The sequence below is a fragment of the Callospermophilus lateralis genome, chromosome 9, assembly GCF_048772815.1.
Source record: "Callospermophilus lateralis isolate mCalLat2 chromosome 9, mCalLat2.hap1, whole genome shotgun sequence".
In the NCBI taxonomy this organism is placed as follows: Eukaryota; Metazoa; Chordata; class Mammalia; order Rodentia; family Sciuridae; genus Callospermophilus; species Callospermophilus lateralis.
In genome coordinates this window covers 65041306-65061641 of record NC_135313.1, presented here as the reverse complement: position 1 = coordinate 65061641, position 20336 = coordinate 65041306, and the positions used below count along the sequence as shown (strand labels likewise).

General features: G+C 35.0%; 1 protein-coding gene across 8 annotated transcripts in view; it reads right to left on the bottom strand.

Annotated features, from left to right (window-relative positions):
* Positions 1 to 1538: 1538 nt before the first annotated feature.
* LOC143407308 (sodium channel protein type 3 subunit alpha) overlaps positions 1539 to 20336 on the bottom strand; it is a 77610-nt gene continuing 58812 nt past the window's right edge. For all 8 annotated transcript variants that reach the window (XM_076866468.2, XM_076866466.2, XM_076866470.2 and 5 more), the window contains exons 18-26: positions 19256 to 19410; positions 18428 to 18601; positions 11655 to 11777; positions 8754 to 9026; positions 7850 to 7903; positions 6882 to 7019; positions 5511 to 5615; positions 3583 to 3853; positions 1539 to 2734 (exon numbers count right to left, since the gene is read on the bottom strand). In XM_076866468.2, coding sequence (XP_076722583.1) covers positions 1539 to 2734; positions 3583 to 3853; positions 5511 to 5615; positions 6882 to 7019; positions 7850 to 7903; positions 8754 to 9026; positions 11655 to 11777; positions 18428 to 18601; positions 19256 to 19410 — 2489 coding nt within the window. The remainder of the gene's footprint in view (positions 2735 to 3582; positions 3854 to 5510; positions 5616 to 6881; positions 7020 to 7849; positions 7904 to 8753; positions 9027 to 11654; positions 11778 to 18427; positions 18602 to 19255; positions 19411 to 20336) is intronic.

Below are 20336 nucleotides of genomic sequence, written 5' to 3'. Positions count from 1 at the left end.
CATTGAAATTGAGAGAGACACTGTATGATACTCAAGTTGAATTAAAAATGCAAAAGTAAAGGAGTCTTTTTAATAACTTCAATCTATTATTATGCTTGACATGTAGACAGAGCTGGTTGACTTCAATCTACTACCAACGTGTGACTTCTAACCAAGACTCATGAAGAATGGATCGAGTAAAATAGAGCAGCATAGGCAATATTGACATGCATTAGTGATAGCCTTCAAACTATTTATGTGTAATGAGTGAACAGGTTACATCCCTGTTGGAAGCTCGCAAAAGACACATAAACTGTGGTACATATTTAATTTAATATAAGTTGTTTATTGGGCTATATATGTGTATATATTTGCCCAAACATGCACCACAGGATAAAATAACTATTTACATAAAAGAGGGTATTTAATTGACATAAACTGTCAGCTTTGCTGAGAGCAGAAGATAGCAAAGCAACACTGCAGCAGGAAGTGAAACTACTCTAAAGTCATACTTTAGATATACTTTTCTAGAACAGATTTATTAGATTACTTTTTTTGGAAAGCATTTAACCAAAATTAAATATAGATCTCTGGAACTTAGAATAAAATTTGCACTTGCTGAAACAGAATACTTTGCATAAAAATAATCCTTTAAATATTAGAGGACACTTTACAGGCACATAACTGTTCAGATGTAAACAAACATAACAGACTAAAACACTTTTTAAATTAAAGCATCTAGAAAAATGGAAGTACTTGAAACTGTGAACATCAGAATTATTTTTTTCTGGTTTTGAGCAAGGATTTCATCAGGCAAAAAAAAAAAAATTATTATTATTTTTTTGTTACTGGGGATTTAACCCAGGGACACTTAACCACCAAGCCATATCCCCAGCCCTTTTTATTTTTTATTTTGAGACAGGGTTTCACTGTTGCCTAGAGCCTCGCTACATGCTGAGGTTAGTCTTGAACTTGTGATCCTCCTGCTTCAGCCTCCCCCAGTCACTGGGAATACAGGCATGTGCCACCACGCCCAGCTCAGGCAAAATATTTTTGTCTGATTATTTAAGAGACTTAGGGAGCAGGAACACAGAGCTCTTATATAATTTTCCCTCAACATAAACCTCATTTACAAAAATAGTGACATAATATTATGAATAAACTATGAATCAAGGACCAGGGAAATCCACTAGAACAAATTTTGTAAAAATATGGCAGATATGGAAGTTAAAAATAGAGCAGACGCGAGTACTGTACTAAAGGTGTTTGGTGTAGTCACAACGATCACTTTGCACAGCTTTCCCTGTGGTCTAGGTAGCCATTGAGTCCTCCTCAGCAGTGTCAGCTGGTAATGAAGCAGCAACCTCTTGTCAATGTGGATACCCTGTCTCACAGAGTTGCAGTGACAGAGAGGTCACTGTCGTGTATAGGCACTGACCATGAGTATTTGTTACAACAGTCAGTTTGGCAAGGACCTCCTCTGGAGTCCAGTTGACACACACACTATACCTTCATAGGCTGTAAACAATTGATTACAAAGATAATGCTTTGTTTCTTTTTTACTTTTGATTTTCTCTGACCTCTTTCCCTTTGCTTTCTTTTTCTGGCTTGTCTTTCTCAAACTTTTCTTTGTCTGGTTTTGTAACGCTATCATAGGAAGGAGGAGAAGTGGTAGAGGAACTTCCATCTGTTTTCTCTGGGGTGGAATTCCCATTTAGTTTGTCAATAATCATGCCTTCTTTTATAGGTAAGTCAATCCTCCCTTTCATTGTTTCTTTGTTATATTTACTTGATATGTTTTTTAACCTTTGCTTTAAAAGATAGCATCTGAAATTACGCTGAATGATAGCAGCCGACACCTCCTCTTGCTTGCGCTTCAAAGTGGTAGTGATAGGCTCATAAGAGACTTTGGAGGGGTTCGATGCCATGAACCTATCTTCCATCTGTATTCGAAGGGCATCCATCTCTCCACTCTCACCCAAAACACGCTTTGTAAAAGCAAATAAAATGTCGAGGCAATGGATCCGATCTCCACTGACCATCGGCAGGTCCATAGCAATGAGCTGGACTTTGTTTGGTTTTGCTATGAGAAGAGGAGGATCTAGGGCAGCTGCAAAATCAGAGAGCTTGGCGAACTCTATGAACTGGGTTGCATCAGGATCAAACTTCTCCCAAACCTCATAGAACATCTCAAAGTCGTCTTCACTCAGGGGCTCTGCACTTTCCTCAGTAGCAACACTGAAGTTCTCCAGGATGACAGCGATGTACATGTTCACCACGACCAGAAAGGATATGATGATGTAACTGACAAAAAAGAAAATCCCAACAGAGGGGTTCCCACAGTCTCCCTTAACTGAGCTTCCAGGGTGAATTGCGTCAGGGTCACAGTCAGGTGGGGCACTATTGAGAATAGGTGCCAGCAACCCATCCCAGCCAGCAGATGTGGTGATTTGGAAGAGGCAGATCATGCTGTTGCCGAAGGTCTCAAAGTTGAACATGTCATCAATTCCAGCTTCCTTCTTAACATAGGCAAAGTTGGACATTCCAAAGATGGCGTAGATGAACATGACCAGGAAGAGCAGGAGGCCGATGTTAAACAAGGCAGGAAGGGACATCATCAAAGCAAAGAGCAGTGTGCGGATTCCCTTTGCCCCTTTGATCAGACGTAGGATTCGGCCAATCCTGGCAAGACGGATCACTCGGAACAGGGTTGGGGACACAAAATATTTTTCTATCAGCTCAGCAAGAAACATTCCTGTGAAAAATACAGAACAGAGCTAAACAGTGAATATATTGTGCTTATATGATTGCTTTATCTTTGTGTAGTCTGCAAAAACAACAGAATGCAAACCTTTACTAAAAAATTGTATACTCTTGGATTTTACCAATTAAATAGAACAATGATTGTAGAATATCATAAACCAATATAGACTTTTGAAAATTTTAAGATAATCTCAGATATTATCATGACAATTTAAGAAGATATACCTCAAATTTCTATGAATGCTTATCCCCACAAATCAATTGTGGAAATTTCAAAGACTATTTATGATACATCTAAATACATCTGTTTTCTATTTTTTAATGACATTCTTTAGTGAGAGGAAAATGAACACTATTTGATACAAATTTTCTAAATTTATTGTTCTATGATACCATATCCTCTCTTTTCTCCTGTTAAAACTCAATCCTACTTTCAAGGGAAGTCTCAGATGTCATCACTCATACTTTTGGAAAACTGTTAACTCCTCTGACCAGTGCTGGTCATTTCTTCAGCTTTTTATGGTATAACTCTATTTTATTTTGATGACTTTTCAGAGACTCTTCCCTCAGCCTGTGATTTTTGTTTAAGACTATGAGAATATGATGACTTTTGTTTCCTATCCTCCTCACCCATCCCCCATTCAGTATTTCTAACATGATTCTAACTATCAGCTTTGTCCATATACCCAGGTTTCAGAGTTTTCATTCAGATTCGTTAGCACTGAACTTGGGATCTACATAATCTATTATTCTCACACCTAATTTCCCTGTTAAGCAGCTGGTAGGACTTGGGGGAACTGTTCCACTGTAACTTTACCTCTGTAATTAAAATGTTCTTACCTACAATGGAGAGAATCACTACTACAAAATCAAAGATGTTCCAGCCTATGGTGAAGTAGTAGTATCTGAGGGAGATGAGCTTCAGCACAAACTCCCCAGTGAACAGGACAATGAACACGAGGTTGATTCGGGACAGAACTAGAGTCATGTATTTGCTCTGGTCATCAGTTTCTACCATCATGGTGACCATGTTGAGGCAGATGAGGATCATGATGCTGATATCAAAGACCTGTCTAGTTACAAAATCAAACACCATTCCCTGGAATTTGTTCTAGAAAGAGAGAAGGGAAAGGAGGTGAATATGTGTATTTCTTAAATAATGATCCATTAAAATTATAAAGAAAACTCTTTCTACATATGGTTATGAGATGTGTATCTACTCACATTACCCTAAACACTTTGTGCTCCATTGTTTTTCTTATTAATATCGATCTACCTACCACATGACCCCCACATTTGGTTTATTTCTACATTTAGAACACATGGAGAGAAAAAGATGACTAGACATAAAAGAGTGGCAATTGGCTGACAGTATGCATAGACTTTGCTTGAGTCTAATAACCATGATGATTTTTATTAAAAATAATGGCAACTAGTAATAAGAACTTAGAAATTAGGTTAATATAGACAGATTTTTATATAGATAGACACCCTCGGTCATTTATCAACATTTTAGGGATTTTCAGTTAAACCTTTTTTACTTCTTCAAAATAAGTCAGTCACTTTTCCATACAATTCTACTTTTTCCCATTTTGTGTTTCTATGTGTTTGTTAATTCATTTCTTTTTCTCTTCATCTGTCTTTTTTTTTTGCTTGTGCCTCAGTAAACCTACATGACGAAAATTTTGTTTTTGTCTAATTTACAGTCATTTTAGGAAGTACATCCTTTCGAATAGTCCTATTTTAACATTGTAGTTAAATATAACTTTACTGCTTAAAGAAGTTTTTTAAGATGTTGAATAAAAACATAAAATTATATGGCTTACCAAAAAACAAAGATCATGAACTGACTTTCTTCCAAATTTAAATAAGTTTCAGTAAAGTAGGTTCATTCCCTTCTGTGTACAGTATTCTATGTCCCTTTGTCTCCTACTTAACACCTTTGAGCTCCAATGACTCTTTTTTCTGACATTTTTATTGGTGCATTATATTTATATATACTAATAGGATTTATTTTTACATTCTTGTACATGCATACATTATCCAATTACTATTAAAAAGTATTGTAAAGCAAAATCACTTATAGGATTCATGAGATCTTGCAAAGTCCCAATTCTGGAAATCACATTTTGTGACCTGGGATACAATAATTATCTTTTTTGAGCCTCAGTTTCCTTATTTGTTACCAATCTTAGAGGATAGATGAGTTAGAATACAGTTCTGCCAACATAACTTATCATTATGACATTCCATTATCATGACGCTCTAGCATATGCATTATGAATAAGCTTTTTTCTTTTTTGGTGTATGTAGTGAAACAACAAACAACTTAGATGGCATTCTTCCATTCTAAATAGGGTAGGAATATATTCTAGTCTTAAGAATGCAAGAACCAAGAGCATAGAGGGAGGAGGCCCTGGCAGCTGGAAATCTCCACCTACTAAAGAGGATGTGAGAGTACCACTTAAGATCAGATGAATAGCAAGCCAGATGGGTTGGTGGCAGCAGAAGGGTGAACCTTGCTTTGAAATCAATTAGTGGGAACCCTGATCTGGAGACTTTCAATTTGTAAAAGGTAAAGAATATTATCTCACTTTAAGAACTTGGCAGTTGTTATTGAGTATAGCAGTTGAAGTTTACACACAATATAAACTTCATAATTAGGTCTATACATTGGTGACATCACCCAAAAGTTCTGATTCCGAGCACTACCCAATTAGATTATACGGAAACTTCGAAATTGCAAAGATTATGAATAAAATTCTCACTGAAGGTCGAGGAATGGGTTTCTGAGGTTTCTTGGATCCAAGTTTCTTCATTGCATTGTAATATTTTTTCTGTTCCTCTGTCATAAAGATATCTTGACCTCCAAAGTAAAGACATAGTACAAAACTGGTTACAATCCCAACACGTGTCACAACAGCACCTTTACCAAAATATTTCCAAGTCTTCCTTTAATTTTTTCTCAATTTAAAAAAGATATTATTCTACTACATCTAGAATCTTTCTGCTTCTCATATTTATGATAAATTTGGAATACTTTAATATTATGCAAAACCCATAAGCAAACAAAATTCTGATTAGCACAAGGACCTAACTGATTATGTTGTTTAGAAGGAGGCTTAAGGATCTGAAATATATCTTCATGAAACAAAGTATGTTTTATTAGTCCATTTCACTATTGACAGGTTCGCTGCCTTATTCAACAATTTGTTTTGAACTCTTTTTGTGTGCTGAGCTGTGTACTGGCTATTAGTATTCCATAGACATACAAGACACAGTGAGGGCATTCATGGAACATGCCTGTAATCACATTATCTGGGGGAGGCTGAGGCAGGAGAATCACAAGTTCAAAGCCAGCCTCAGCAAATTAGTGAGATCTTTAGCAACTTAATGAGACCCTGTTTCAAACTGAAATACAAAAACCAGTTGGGGATGTGACTTAGTGGTTAAGCACCCCTTGGTTCAATTCTTGGTACTTAAAGAAAAAAAAAAAAAAGACACAGTGTCTTGTATCTGACCAGGGCAGGAAACTGAAAAAAACATAGAGGAAAACTGCATAGTGATTTGGGGAAAAAATTGTTCTGCAGAGTCAATAATAAATTCTGAGACAGGCTTTACATAGAAGGGTGCCCTAAACTAGGTCTTAAAGGATGAGTAAGAGTTTGCTGTACAAAACACCCCAGAGAGAAAATATCACAGATAAAGTCATGGAGATACAAGGGCATGGCTTGCTCAGAAAAGGTCAGTGAAAATCAGCTGTGTGTGTAACAACTCCTTGTGGCATTAGCTGGTAGGTGGGGAGTGACTGGGTTGCAGAGTAGTAGCTACAGAGAATGAGATGTGGGAGAAGATGAGGTCAGAAAAATGAGTGGAGGCAATTCCTAAAAGCCTCCACAAGACAAATGGGAGATCCAAAGGTGTTCTGCATCAGTGGTCACGCTTTTGGGTAAGAAAGACACCATAGCAGCTCTGAAGTGGAGGGGAGCCACTGATTGGGGCAGTAGCTTAGCTGACCATGTAGTAAACTGAAAGTAATACAACACAGTCATCTGAGGCAGTCATGGCTGTGGGTATCCTGGTTACTTGGTGATAGAACAGACAAAAACTCAGAACTGCAAAAGCTGGGGAATACTTATCTTCTTTTTCTGCTGGTTGAAGTTATCTATGATGACACCAATGAATAGATTCAGAGTGAAGAAAGATCCAAAGATGATGAATATGACAAAGTATAAATACATATAAAGATTTTCTTCATATACAGGTTGAAGTTTAACCTAAATAATATTGAAAATATTAAAATATTGAATGATTAAAGTAGATTAATAATGTAGTGAGGGTTTTTACTGAATATAGAGCTACTTTTACCTTGTCTTAAGACACTATTTTAGAAAAACAATTCTTTTTTCAAATTAGCATGAAAATTTTCCAATTTTACAGTTTTCTTGAATCTTTTTCCCCACTGTGTCTTACACAATCTAACATATCTTTATGTAACATATTTTTTTTAGCATAAATAACAATGATATAAATAGGGCAAACATTTTGAGCCTGTTATTGGTCTTATCATAATGTTTGGCAATCTTTTCAGTGTGGTTTTGGAAATGCTGCTTCTTTCAAATATACCTTTAATAGAACACTGACTTCTAAGAGGGAAATACAGCATAAACAGTTATGTTCTGAGGAGTTGTTTTTATTTCTATTTTCGAAATTGCATTTTCCTGAAACTTGCTTGCTTTTCTGTATCATAATATTCTTGGAAGTTGCTTCACAGGCTGGTTTATCATATACTCTCCAGGGACAGGGAGAGACAATCACTGCTGAGTGGAGGAGTCTCACTTACAGGACTGATCTGATGTCTCATAATCCATGCAGTTAGATATCCTTTCATTACAGATATGTATTATATATTAGACATAGATTAACCAAATTATCATCCAATCAACCATCATAGTATACTGGCTTTAAGAGACCATTTCCACATATAATAATAAATATTCTAATTTTATATAACATACAATTTGGGGTCTCTCAGTTGCATTATCAACAATAGTCACTATGGAACATCTAGCAGCTATTAACAGATAGTATTTGAGTTAACACTTACATCTCGTGAATCAACAGCTGCATACATAATGTCCATCCAGCCTTTAAAAGTGGCCTGTAAACAAAATATATTTGAATTTCACATAAAAACCTCATCCAATATTATGGCATCATACCAGATGAAAATCTGAAAATATTGTTGCAAATAAATTTTGGCATGATATGAATTTTTCTATGAAGAGATTGAGTGAATGGAATAAAAAAATTAAATAGAAAAAGATTGGTATTTAGAGCTTTGAACTTGCTTTCTTTATTTCTCTTAGAAGATGTTCTTTTTTTTCTGTAATAAAATTTAGCTAGAGACTAGAATTTAGCTAGATGGATGAAAATTTCATCTCAGTCTCACATCCCTTTCTTACCAAAGAGTAAGCTTTATGATTCAAACCCATGGTTTAAACAAAACTCAAGTTTTAGTAATCATTGGTTAGATAATATACTACCATCTAAGTAAAAGAAAATTAAACAGTACATTATTTTGAAACCCATCCCATAACATTTATATTTCCTCACATGACACAATCACATTTATTTAGACATTGCTACAATAAATTATTTGGTTAATAATTTGTACATTTAAATTATCACTACTACAATTTATAGATTATCATTTTAATACTAAATTTCTCTTTTGACAATGATTGCTAAAGAAAACTAAAAATGAAAGTAGTTCTCAATAGTAAAAAAAAGGAAGAAGAAATATGAAATTATGCTCAAACATTCTAAAGGTTGCAGACTAGGAATATAATAAACAACAGCAACATCTTTAGAGTCAACTTAATATTATACGTGTTATCATCTACTTTCCACTGTCAAATATTGATCACTCAAATGAAGAACATCAGAGAGATGATCTTACTTGAAACATGTTGAAAATGTAGTCAAAACTCATACGGTATATTACTTACCACCTGAAGCAAGGCAAGATAGCCAGCACCAACATTGTCAAAGTTTACTTTCACGTTTTTCCACCGAGCTTGCTTGCCAAGAGCTTGACAATCACTCAAATTGTTGACTTCACTAACTTCAAACATGTTGCCTGTTGTCATGTTAACACAGTGGTAGAACTTGCCAGCAAACAGATTCACACCCATGATGCTAAAGATCAGCCAGAAGATGAGACAGACCAGCAGCACATTCATGATTGAGGGAATGGCTCCCACCAGAGCATTCACCACCACCTAGAAGGGGAAACAAGAAGACCATTTACAAATGTTCAATGTGGAAAACGTTCCTTTCATTTATGTATTTAGTATTATAGGATATTTCGAAAGGAGTTAAGTAACAACCTAAGTGAATTATTACTTTAGGTTTAAAACAGTGACACAACTGATGGGCTAAGAATTTAAGGGAAGCAAACTATACCAAAACATGAAAAGAAACAAAAATCCGATACAGTAAGATGGAGTCATAAAATGTGTGGTTGGGAAAAAAGGGAGGAAAAGGTGCATTAAATGCCAACAGAAGAAATAATCATCTTTTAGCAATACATTTTTAATTATCCAGAATATTAAATACTGAATAATGATTTGGACAAAAATGAGCAAACAAACCCTTTACAAATAAACATGTCTTAAATCTTTATCCTCATATCAGGTAACATTTAATGACTATGAAGAATAAAGTTAGGAATTTACAAGGTCCTTTTATTTCCTATTGGCAAATCTCCATTTAAAAAACATATCAAATTAGGAAAGGAGGTGAGATATCTGTATGTAGACATGAACGTATTGCATACATGTCTCCATTAGTCTTCCATGGTCTTCTAAATGGTCACTTCAGGGCACAAACTTTTTCATCAGACCAGGCTGACTGATTTTGTGAAAGGGAAATTCAATTACCTTTCACCTCGTTAAATTCTGAAGAGGTTAAGATATATTTTGAAATCTCTACAGCGCTCAAAAGTAACTTTTCTTATCTAATTTAATCTAGCTCAAATTGAACTATTTTGTTTAGCATTTTTGTTGAATGAAGCTATTATTTGATTAAAAATACTATAGACACTTTAGATATAAATATCAAAGAATTTAAAACTGACATAAAAATCTGAAATGTAAAATTGTAAAAATTTCCTGTACTAATTGAATTTCATTTCTCTCTGAAATTAAACCATATATACTATGCATACTATGTTATGTTTCTTACTAAAATTTGTGTAAAACAACCTGCATGCCTCTACAAATTCTACTATCTTAAAAAAAAGACTATGATAAGTTTATTTGAATATTGGAATGGTAATTCTTCCATATAAGTGATTAAAATGTTAATTAAATGATTTTTATACTACAGCATATTTATTTGTTTTCAATTTTATCAATTGCCACCTCCCTTCTGAAATGAACTATTGATATGAAAACAGAAGAGGGCTTAAGTCTTTCTTACCGGTAATAGTACATGTTTGTTTGAGAAATGGGAAATTGTATGATAATTTATGAATTTGTTAACAGTAGCAATGAAATAAAATTAAAAACCAAGTGTTTTTTGCTTACAATGCTTTCAGAGATTCTGCAGAGTGGTTTCATTCTCTCTAATGAATAAATTTTGTAGTCAAGGCTGAAGCATTTTTATTGCCCCAAATAAACCACCTCCTAACATAAAAGTCTTGTGGCCTTGAAGAAATTTAATATCTGTGTGCATTTGCAAACCAGATGAAACAAAGCTGGCCTTTGTGCCAAAGAGTACTGAGTGGGGTGTGGTAAGCGTGTGTGTCATGTTTAGATGCATGATATCTAAAGTACTAAGGAAGAGAACTGAAAGGAAAATGAAAGTGCTATGGAAAAAGTGAACCTCGTTGAAAATGTTACTTAAAGGTGAGATCTATAAAACAAAGCTTGGGGTTGTTTGAAACACTTAGCAAATTAGCTTAACAACTTATTTTGGTGCTCAGAATATACAGATTTTGTTGGAGGCTACTATTTATGTTGTTTTCTTGTATGTATAACGATTTTGGGGGGGGGGGGTTGGCAATTGAACCTAAGGGTGCTTGACCTCTGAACGACATCCTCAATTCCTTTAAAAAAAAATGTTTTTTTTTTTTTTTTTGAGACAGGGTCTCACTAAATTGCTAAAGGCCTTGCTAAATTGCTGAGACTGACCTTGACCTTGTCATCCTTCTGTCTCTGCCTTCGGAGTCACTGGAATTACAGACATGCACCACCATGCCCAGCATCAATTTTTATTACTAATGTTGATTCGAGAGTTAAAGTACACAAAAACCATTCAGCCTTTAATTCCTTACCAGTACCTTCCCACCCCCCTCCAAAGGCACAGACAGAAGTTTATTTAGGAAAGTAGATATATATTCAAGGAAGAATGGAGGCAATCTCAAGAGACAGAGGCCTTTGGAGGGAGAGTGAGGAGTATACATTCAAGGGAGAATACAGGCTATCTCCAGCAGAAGAGAAAACCTTACCAGTACTTGTTGAAGAAGCAAATTTAAATATTATGAAGGGTTAAAAAAACAAAAAACAAAACAACAACAAAAAAAACTCATAGGATGAATGTCAACAGTCAGCAGTCATTTCAAAGTGTGTAGGCAATGAAAGGAAATAACTGGCAGCACGAAGTTTTTGGATGTTGTGGAAACGACATCCTTAAACTGTGATCCCAAACCTGGATTCTATCACAATTTTGAAAGGCCTAAACTAAACTTCAGTTTCAAGAGGTTAGACTTAGTAGTCACTAAGATTCATGCTGTCAAGTTTTGTAATTCTCTGGTGTAAATATCAGAAGAGGATGGTAGTCCTCTGAATCTAAATGACTGACTACATGTAATTTTGATATGAATCTTAAAGAGCTTCCAGCCTTACCCTCATTCCTTCAAATCGAGATAAGGCTCTTAGAGGTCTTAAAGCTCTGAGTGTCCGGAGGGATTTGATGGCACCAAGTTCTGAGTAGCCAAGAGCAGTGGCTACCAAACTGACCAAAGAAACCTACAAAAGGAAAAAAAATATTAATTAGTCCACCAATAAATAAATTATTGACTAAAGGCACAGAATGCTGTGCTGAATGAAGGTTTAGACATGCAATCTTTGCTTCTGCACTGTGGGATCATCTTACCCACCAGCCTCATCCCCAACCACTGAGTATCAATTAAACTGCAATATTTGCCTACTCTTACAAACATTTGTAATCCCCTTCTGCTAGATATGTCACACTGTAGATCCCTTTACAACCTATGTATATGCCAAAGATTATTGAAGGCTTAGTTTAAAAGCCAGATCTTCCATGGATGTGTTCTTAGTATTGTTGATTACAATCATGTTTCTCTCCCAAAATTATGTAGCATCTGACTCTGCAATCTAGAGGTATTTACGTATAAGAGTCAATTGGTTAGATACCTTGTTTTCCCTTACAGTTCATGCAAACTTTTATTATCTGGGTTGAAACACTTTTTTATTTAACATGCCTAAAACGTTCTGACTGAACATACTTTAGTGGTTATGTAGTGGATAAATAAATAAGGGGAAATTTTTACCTGAAAAATTTCTATCCAAATTATCTATTATACTTATGATGAGAATTAGTACTATTATTTAGAGTGGTCATACATCTTTCTGATATTTATACATTTGTTAAATTGTACTTAAATATATGGGATATTAAAAATAAAAGAAGACATGTCCTTTCCAGGACAGGGGACTTTTTTGTTTTAATATTATTTCTTGATTACATGCACACATTTCAAGAAGTTGGTATCACCTTTGCATTATTAAGTTGAGCACCACCCATCCACAGGAAGGAAGGAAGGAAGGAAGGAAGGAAGGAAGGAAGGAAGGAAGGAAGGAAGGAAGGAAGGGTGGGTCTGCTCAAGAACACATGGTATCAAGGGTGACACTAAAACTAGCACATGGTTTTTAAAGGCAGAAGAAACCACTTTCTCTTCATGGTTTAATTTAGAACGTATCTTACAGAATTCAACAGAATAAGAAATGACTTAAATATTGAACTTGATCAGTGGCAGAATAATTTATGGAGCTATTATTTCTATCTTGGGTTTGCTGCTACAGAAGACAGGAAAGATTGGACAGGTTATTAAAGGACTCAGACATTTCTATGTTTTAGACTATGCTTCAGGAGACATTAACAGCTTTTTTATGTTCTTATAGGTACTGTTTGAAGACTTATTCTATTTTCCCAACCAAGTCCTTTATTTAAGATAAGAGTTTTTGAAAGGAGGTGGCTGCAAATTTCTCAAGACTCTAGGTAAGAAAGCTCATGCTTTGAAAGGAAAAAAAAAAGATCATGTACAAACCAGTGGGTGCTGGAACTATAGGAAGACAGGCATTTAAAGGCTAGGAGGTACCACTTGCATTTCACTACCCTATACAGGAATGGGACTGTTAGGGAAGTGGACATTAGTGAAACTGTGCTCCTTAGAGTTTTATTTTGTTTTGTATTGTTTTGGTACTAAGCATTGAACCCAAGAGTGTTCTACCACTGAGCTACAACTCCAACCCTTTTTATTATTTCTTTTAAGATGGTGTTTCACTTATTTGCCCAGGTTGACTTTGAACTTGGGATCTTCTTGCTATCAGACTCCAGAGCAACTAGGTTTATAGGTATGAGCCTGATAAAACATTTCTTCTTTTCCTCCTTCTTTCTGTATTCTGAGGACTAAACCCAGGGATGCTTTTCCACTGATCTACATCCCCAATTCTTTTTAATTTGGATAGTGTCTTGCTAAATCATTGAGGCTGGTCTTGAATTTGAGATCCTCTTGCCTCAGCCAAGTTGCTGGGATTATGAAATATGCACCACTGCACCCATCCAAAACAGTGTTTCTTTTAATGTACTTTATGGCTCAGAGAACAAAGTGCCAGAGTGGCAACCCTGACATAATGAGGATCAGCAGAACTTACTATCTTTTTTTTCCCCCCTGAGCTACAATGTCTCAGAGTTTCTGAAAGTTCCAAAGGTGAGACAATAAAAAATTGTATGATATTGAACTTCCTGGCAAACCTGTGATGGGATTTGTAGCATATTTGATTTATTTAGGAAAATAAATGGAATTTAAAGGAAATGTCTGATTCTCAGAATATTCATTATAGTTTGATTTAATCAAGTAGCTTTAAACATTCCATGTAAATCATTCTGATAAGATTATCATAATATTACCAATAATGTAAAAATTTTTTGGTTTCCTTTTGACTTAAGTCAAATGTCATCTGTATAAGACAGAAACTCATTTTATTATTGGGTCAGCTAATGTAAAAATATCAAGCCAATTTTGAAATGAGATACTTTAAATTTATTAGAAACAGAGGTAGATTCTTGCAAAAGTTTTAAAGATTTCAGCATACATACTTAAAGTTTGAAGCTAATGTTCTATACTGGCGAGGCATTAGACAAACTACAAATTGGTACAAAATCCAGCTTAAACACTAGATATACTAACTTGGGCAAGCAACTTAACTTTTCAATGCCTCAGCTTCCCCATTTGCAAGTGAGAATAATTACCTTTCACATTTCATAGAACTCTGAAGATTAAATGAGTTAGCATAAGTTAGCATATGTTAAGTGCTTTCAGTAGCACCTATATACAGCACTAAATCAGGGTTAAGGATTTTCATCATTATTATGTAAGGCTCTTTATGAGGGCATTCCCACAATAAGGGCTTAAAAAGTTCTAGATAATACATTGTGCTACTACCACAACAATCTAGCTTCGTTATTGTGGATGTCAGGATGTCAAGAATTAAGGCAGGAACCACTAGATTCTAGAGGTTGCTGGCAGTTGGAAATCCACATTAGGATCAGAAAGTGTCCCTATTCTTCTGCTGTTCACATCAATGAAACAGCTGACAGGAATCTAAGGACAGGGAAGAGGCAGGGAAGAGTTCCCCAGCAGCCTGTAGCCAAGCATCTCTTGTCTGCCACACAACCCTGTTGTGCTGCGTATAAAGTGGAATCCCCAAGTGCAATAAATATTTCCTGCTGGTTGAGTATGGAATTTGTTTTGGATACATCAGCATCTTAGGACAGTTTAAAAACCAAATTTAAAGTTATTATGAGAGATGCACAGATTAATTTTCTGAAAATGACACTTAAGCAAAACTTGATAAGGATCACAATAATTTTGATTGTTTCCAACCAATTTCAAATAAATATTAATTAAATCATGTATTTAGTTCACTCTATGGCCAGTATCTAAAGTATATAGTTTGCAGAGTTCTAAAATAGTTCAATATATTTGTGGTTTTATAAAAATAATATCTTTTTGATTTGGGGATAATAAAAAAAGAATTATACAGACACAATAAAAGTAGTCCACCTAGTATGATATTATGGCAGAGGCATGGAGTCCTTTTGAGGTCCTTCTGGACTCCAAACTGATTTACTATACTTGTCGTTCGCTCCTTTGTCTCTATTTTCTCCTCTCTGTTTCCAACAACCATTCTATTCCCTTCACTTCTGTGAAACATTTCTCATCCACAACATCAATGTTCTCCCTTTTGCCAAATCCAAGTGAGCTTCCTACAGCCTTTGAAAACAAGTTCTCCTTTCCTTTGATAAAATCTTCTCTGAGATTCTATGACACCATGCACTCAAGTACAACTTCTCAGTCGAATTTACTATCTCTTTCTTCTTTGCCTGACCTCTAAGTGTTAAGGTACCCCACGGTTTGGTTCTGGATGTCCTTGTTCATCTACATTCTCTGTCTAGGAGGGCCAAAACAAATTCAGTTTCTTTGACTTTCACTCATGTTTCATCACACACAAGCGCACCAGTTTCCTTTCTGTCTCTTGAATATCATCAGCTCCTCCCCATTTCAGAGCCAATGGATTTTATGGCCCTCTCTTCCTAACTCCTCTTCAGAGACACCTGGTGGACAAAATCTGACTTTGTCCACACTATGATCACCTCTTATCCCACCAACCTATTTTATTTCTAGCAGTAATCTAATTTTTTAATCTATTTTTTTTAGTTGTAATTGGACACAATACCTTTATTTTATTTATTTTTATGTGGTGCTGAGGATTGAACCCAAGGCCTCACACATGCTAGGCAAACACTTTTACCACTGAGCCACAACCCCAGCCAAGTAATCTAATTTTTAGGTTTTATTTATTTACACTTTTGCTCTTTGCTTCCTCCACTTTCTGCCCCATAGAGCCTAAGCTCTAATAAAGAGCTTGCTCCATCATCTTCATATCTCCTCTGTCTGGAAAAGAATATGGTATTTATTATACCATGTTATTAGGCACCAATCATGTCGACTGAACACATGAATGAATTTTAGGAGATGAGAAAGAGTATAAGGCAATCTAATTTTACCTTGTAAGAGATTAAAGGGGTTACATTGTTTACATAGATACCTGTCTCAAGTATATAAATAAATAAATAAATAAATAAATATATATATATACACACACACACACATATATGTAACATATATAATATATAATATATAACATACACATATGTAATATGTGTATATTATATATAATAAGCTGATTTCTTATGAACTCAAAGGGTTAAGTATATTTTGGTTATACAAGCTAGAGACAGTGCATATAATATATAATATTATATATGTGTATATTATATATTATACATGTGTGTATATATCACATATATAATATACACGTATATCTTATATATTATACATAATATATAATATACACATATAGACCTTTTTTTATATTCTGGGAACTGAACTTGGGCACTTGGCCACTGAGCCACATCCCAACCCTATTTTATATTTTATTAAGAGACAGGATCTCACTGAGTTACTTAGTTCCTCACCATTGCTGAGGCTGGCTTTGAACTTGGGATCCTCCTGTGTCAGTCTTCCAAGCCACTGGGATTATAGGCGTGCACCATTGTGCCTGGCTTTTTTTTTTTTTTTTTTTTTTTTAATGCATTTAAAGGAATTTTTGTTGTTAGTAGTGATTCATTTTAGTTTTTTTGTGGTTATTGGGTTTAGTTCCAACAATGTACCCTATGGATTATGAAGCTATTTTAATATATTGTACTTGTACTTTTAAAACCTTTATGTTTACTTTTTTTTCTGAGAGATTCTATCACATTTTAAAATCTTCAAACATGCTATACATACATGACAAAATTTTGAGTAGAGGGGATTATTGGACATACTTGGTGTTCTCTTATTTCAGAGAGATGATTATACATGCTAAATCCAAAGCTAGTATCATTCTCTCTCTCTCTCTCTCTCTCTCTCTCACTCACACACACACACACACACACACACACACACACACAGGTCCCCAATTATTTGCCTAAAATGTTTACAGTGGATCAGTTAAACTGGAAATCTATGGGAGAAAAAGGAAAGCTGAATTGAGAATTAGGAAACATGGATACTAGGGTCAGCTTTATTAAGCAGTTGTGTTATTTCAGGAAAATTATTTAAACTGAGGCTTCAGTTTCTTGATATCTAGAATAAAGGCTAGATACTCTTTAAAATTCATTCTAGCTACAAAATATGAGAATATTGAACTTTCCTTAATGAACAGCTTTTTGAGACAATATTTAGATTCACCACTATTATTTATGAAAGGCCAGATATGGAAATTGGAGGTCATTTATGCTTTATTAAAAGCAGCTGATTTCTTATGAACTCAAAGGGTTAAATATATTTTGGTTATACAATCATGAGTGTAATATGTATGAAAGGAGAGTAGAATCGGATAGACCTAGACTTGTCAAAACTGATAAAAAGAATAAATGCACACATATGGCAGGCATTGATTTATATTGGCAAGTGTTAGAGCTAAAAATAAAGCGCTTTAGGATGGCTAGGAAACAGCTAGAGACAGTGCTCTGTTGGTAGACTGTGAAGCCTTGTGCAATGGAATATCCCAGACTACAAAGAAGCAGCTGACTGTCATTTTGCCCCAGCACTTCTCTATCATTTGGAAAAAAAAAAAAAAACAGGTTGTAAATCAGGTAGATTCTATAATTTCCATGTTCCTATGATGACTCACCAGCATAATCAGATTCAGAGCAGACACATACCTAACCCTTTGCATGGTAAATATCTGATTAGTTACTGGTATATCCAAGTACTGATTTAAAAATGGAAACACATTTTGTTGTCTCTGTGGTTATGTGGCTGAAAAGAGACAGTAAATGGGTTAATTTAACATTATCTAGTCACATGTACTCTAATAAGGGCTTAGAGCTCAATTCCCACAATTAATGTCCCCAAATCTGTCTTGACTTTGCCTCCTGGAGATTTTTTTTAATTGAGCTGTTAATAAGCTAAGTGCTTAGATGTCAATTATCAGATTGTTTAACTGTCCTTTATCTTGAGGTGCTTAACTTTCAAGAAAAAAGGAAAAAGAGCTAGCTGTCCTCTTGTGGTATATAACAACCTTCTCTGTTTTTTTTTTTTTTCTTCTTCTTACCACTGTCTACATTTTGGGGGACTTCCTCTACTCTTATTTGTGAGATATTCCTTGTTTTTTAATTTGTCATAATTTTAAAAACCTGTACAATTATGTCAGCATTAATGAAAATAGTTTCTTAGTGCCAAGGTTTTAATCTTAGAAATATATGTGATGTCAAACTTGGGTCTTTTAAAAGTAATTTCATAATAATCATTCAGGATACTTACATCAACAATCAAGAAATCCAGCCAGCACCAGGCATTAGTGAAATATGTTTGAAATCCATAAGCTACCCATTTGAGAAGCATTTCCAGAATGAATATATAAGTAAAGACCTTGTCAGCATATTCTAGCATGGTTTTGATAGTCTTTCGTTGTTCAATATATATATCTTCAAAAGCCTGTGAAGCAAGAATACTTCGTTTTACCTTAAATTCTTGCAAAATTGCATAATTTAATATGAAGCAATAATTTGTATTGGCTAACATCACAAAAGCATTAAACATCAGATAAACTCAACAGGTAAAACTGAGATGATTTCATGTGGGCTTTTATTTCTGCTTCTCACACCAAAAGGATCTACTTCCATTACTGCTACAAAAACATGCTTTTAGTGAGTAATGTGAACTCACAAAATAACCTGAGGTTCTGTTAATAAGAGACAGAGGTGGCTTATTCCAACTTTACTTTTTATGATTCCCTAAATAATCTAGGTTATATTGAAAGAATAAGTTGATTCGTTAATGAAAGCCAAATATACTCTTAGTCCCTAATGTTAAAATTATTATTAGGGATAACTGGATGGTGTGTGCAACAGAATATCTCTAGATGTTATATGTTTATCTAACATCTAGAGCAGAAATTTCATCTGGCTGATTCATGATTCTCATTTGTTTTGAATGGAATTTTGAATAATTAAACCCTGGGTGTCTAGGTCTGCAAGGCACAGCTATTCCTCCACCTTTGACCCTTGAACACAGTCTATGCTCCTAGTATTTTTAGAAAACAAGCAAATTCATTAGAACCTGATTCTTGCCAATATACTTTTCACTTACCAAAGCACCGCTACTGAGAAGTATCATGAAGACAATGAAAGTCTCAAACCAGTTATGCTCAACAATGCTATAGCAGGTTTTCCGAAGATTCCACCAGATTTTTCCTTTGCCTTCTTCTGTGCTTACTTGACAAAAGGGAAACTTTTTAATACACCCTAAAAGAAAACATTAAACATAATAAGTAAAAAAATATATTTTAATCTTAATAATAACAAATAAACTTTTTGCTCATTCCCTACCCCAGTTTCAGTTCATTTCCTAGTAACAGTTGACATCCCTCCTTGTATATGAATCATTTATAGACTTATATATTCAGATAGCTACTTAGAATTCAAGAAAAAACTTTACCCATATTGCTTTACTAAAAATGGTTTCATTCTTCAAAACCCAACATGATCTCTTTGTCTTAAGGCCACTGAGGGAAATAGGGTTTTGGTATATTTCTCAGATTGGGCAAAACTACACATTAAAGATGTTTATTCATATTTTCATGTGATCCTGGATTCACTCCATTTCTTCATGCATGGAAAATCCCACTGTCTTCCCAGGCATCAGCCCCTGTCAGTTTTCTCAAGCTAATTTAATTCAGCCTCAGTGCTTTTCTTCGTCACACCTAGGACTCATCTTGGCAGTCAGTATCTCTATTCCTTTGTCTTCTGCTTCCTAGATTTCATATTTATTCTAACTTCTACCCACTGTTCTGCTCTAGCTCTGGACATCTACTCATCAGATTAAATTCAATCACAATAAATCAATAAGTATTGATTTGTATGCAAGACACTACACTGGTTGCTGTGGGAACAAATATAGCTCACCCTGCCCAGACTCTAAAACACAGTTACATCCCCAAACAGCTCTGTCAGAGCACAAATTGATGCATTTGAAACTATAGGGGATGAGATGTGATTAGTGAGACATCTATAAGTTAGCCATTGCCAATGCATTCTGAAGGGACTGCCATATCAGTGACATGACATTGCAGAGTGCCATTTATCTCACAGGGCCAGCTTTCTTACATTCTGGAGTGTGGGAACAACACTAATGACAAAATCTCATTTCACATTCTCTGATTTGTACTGGC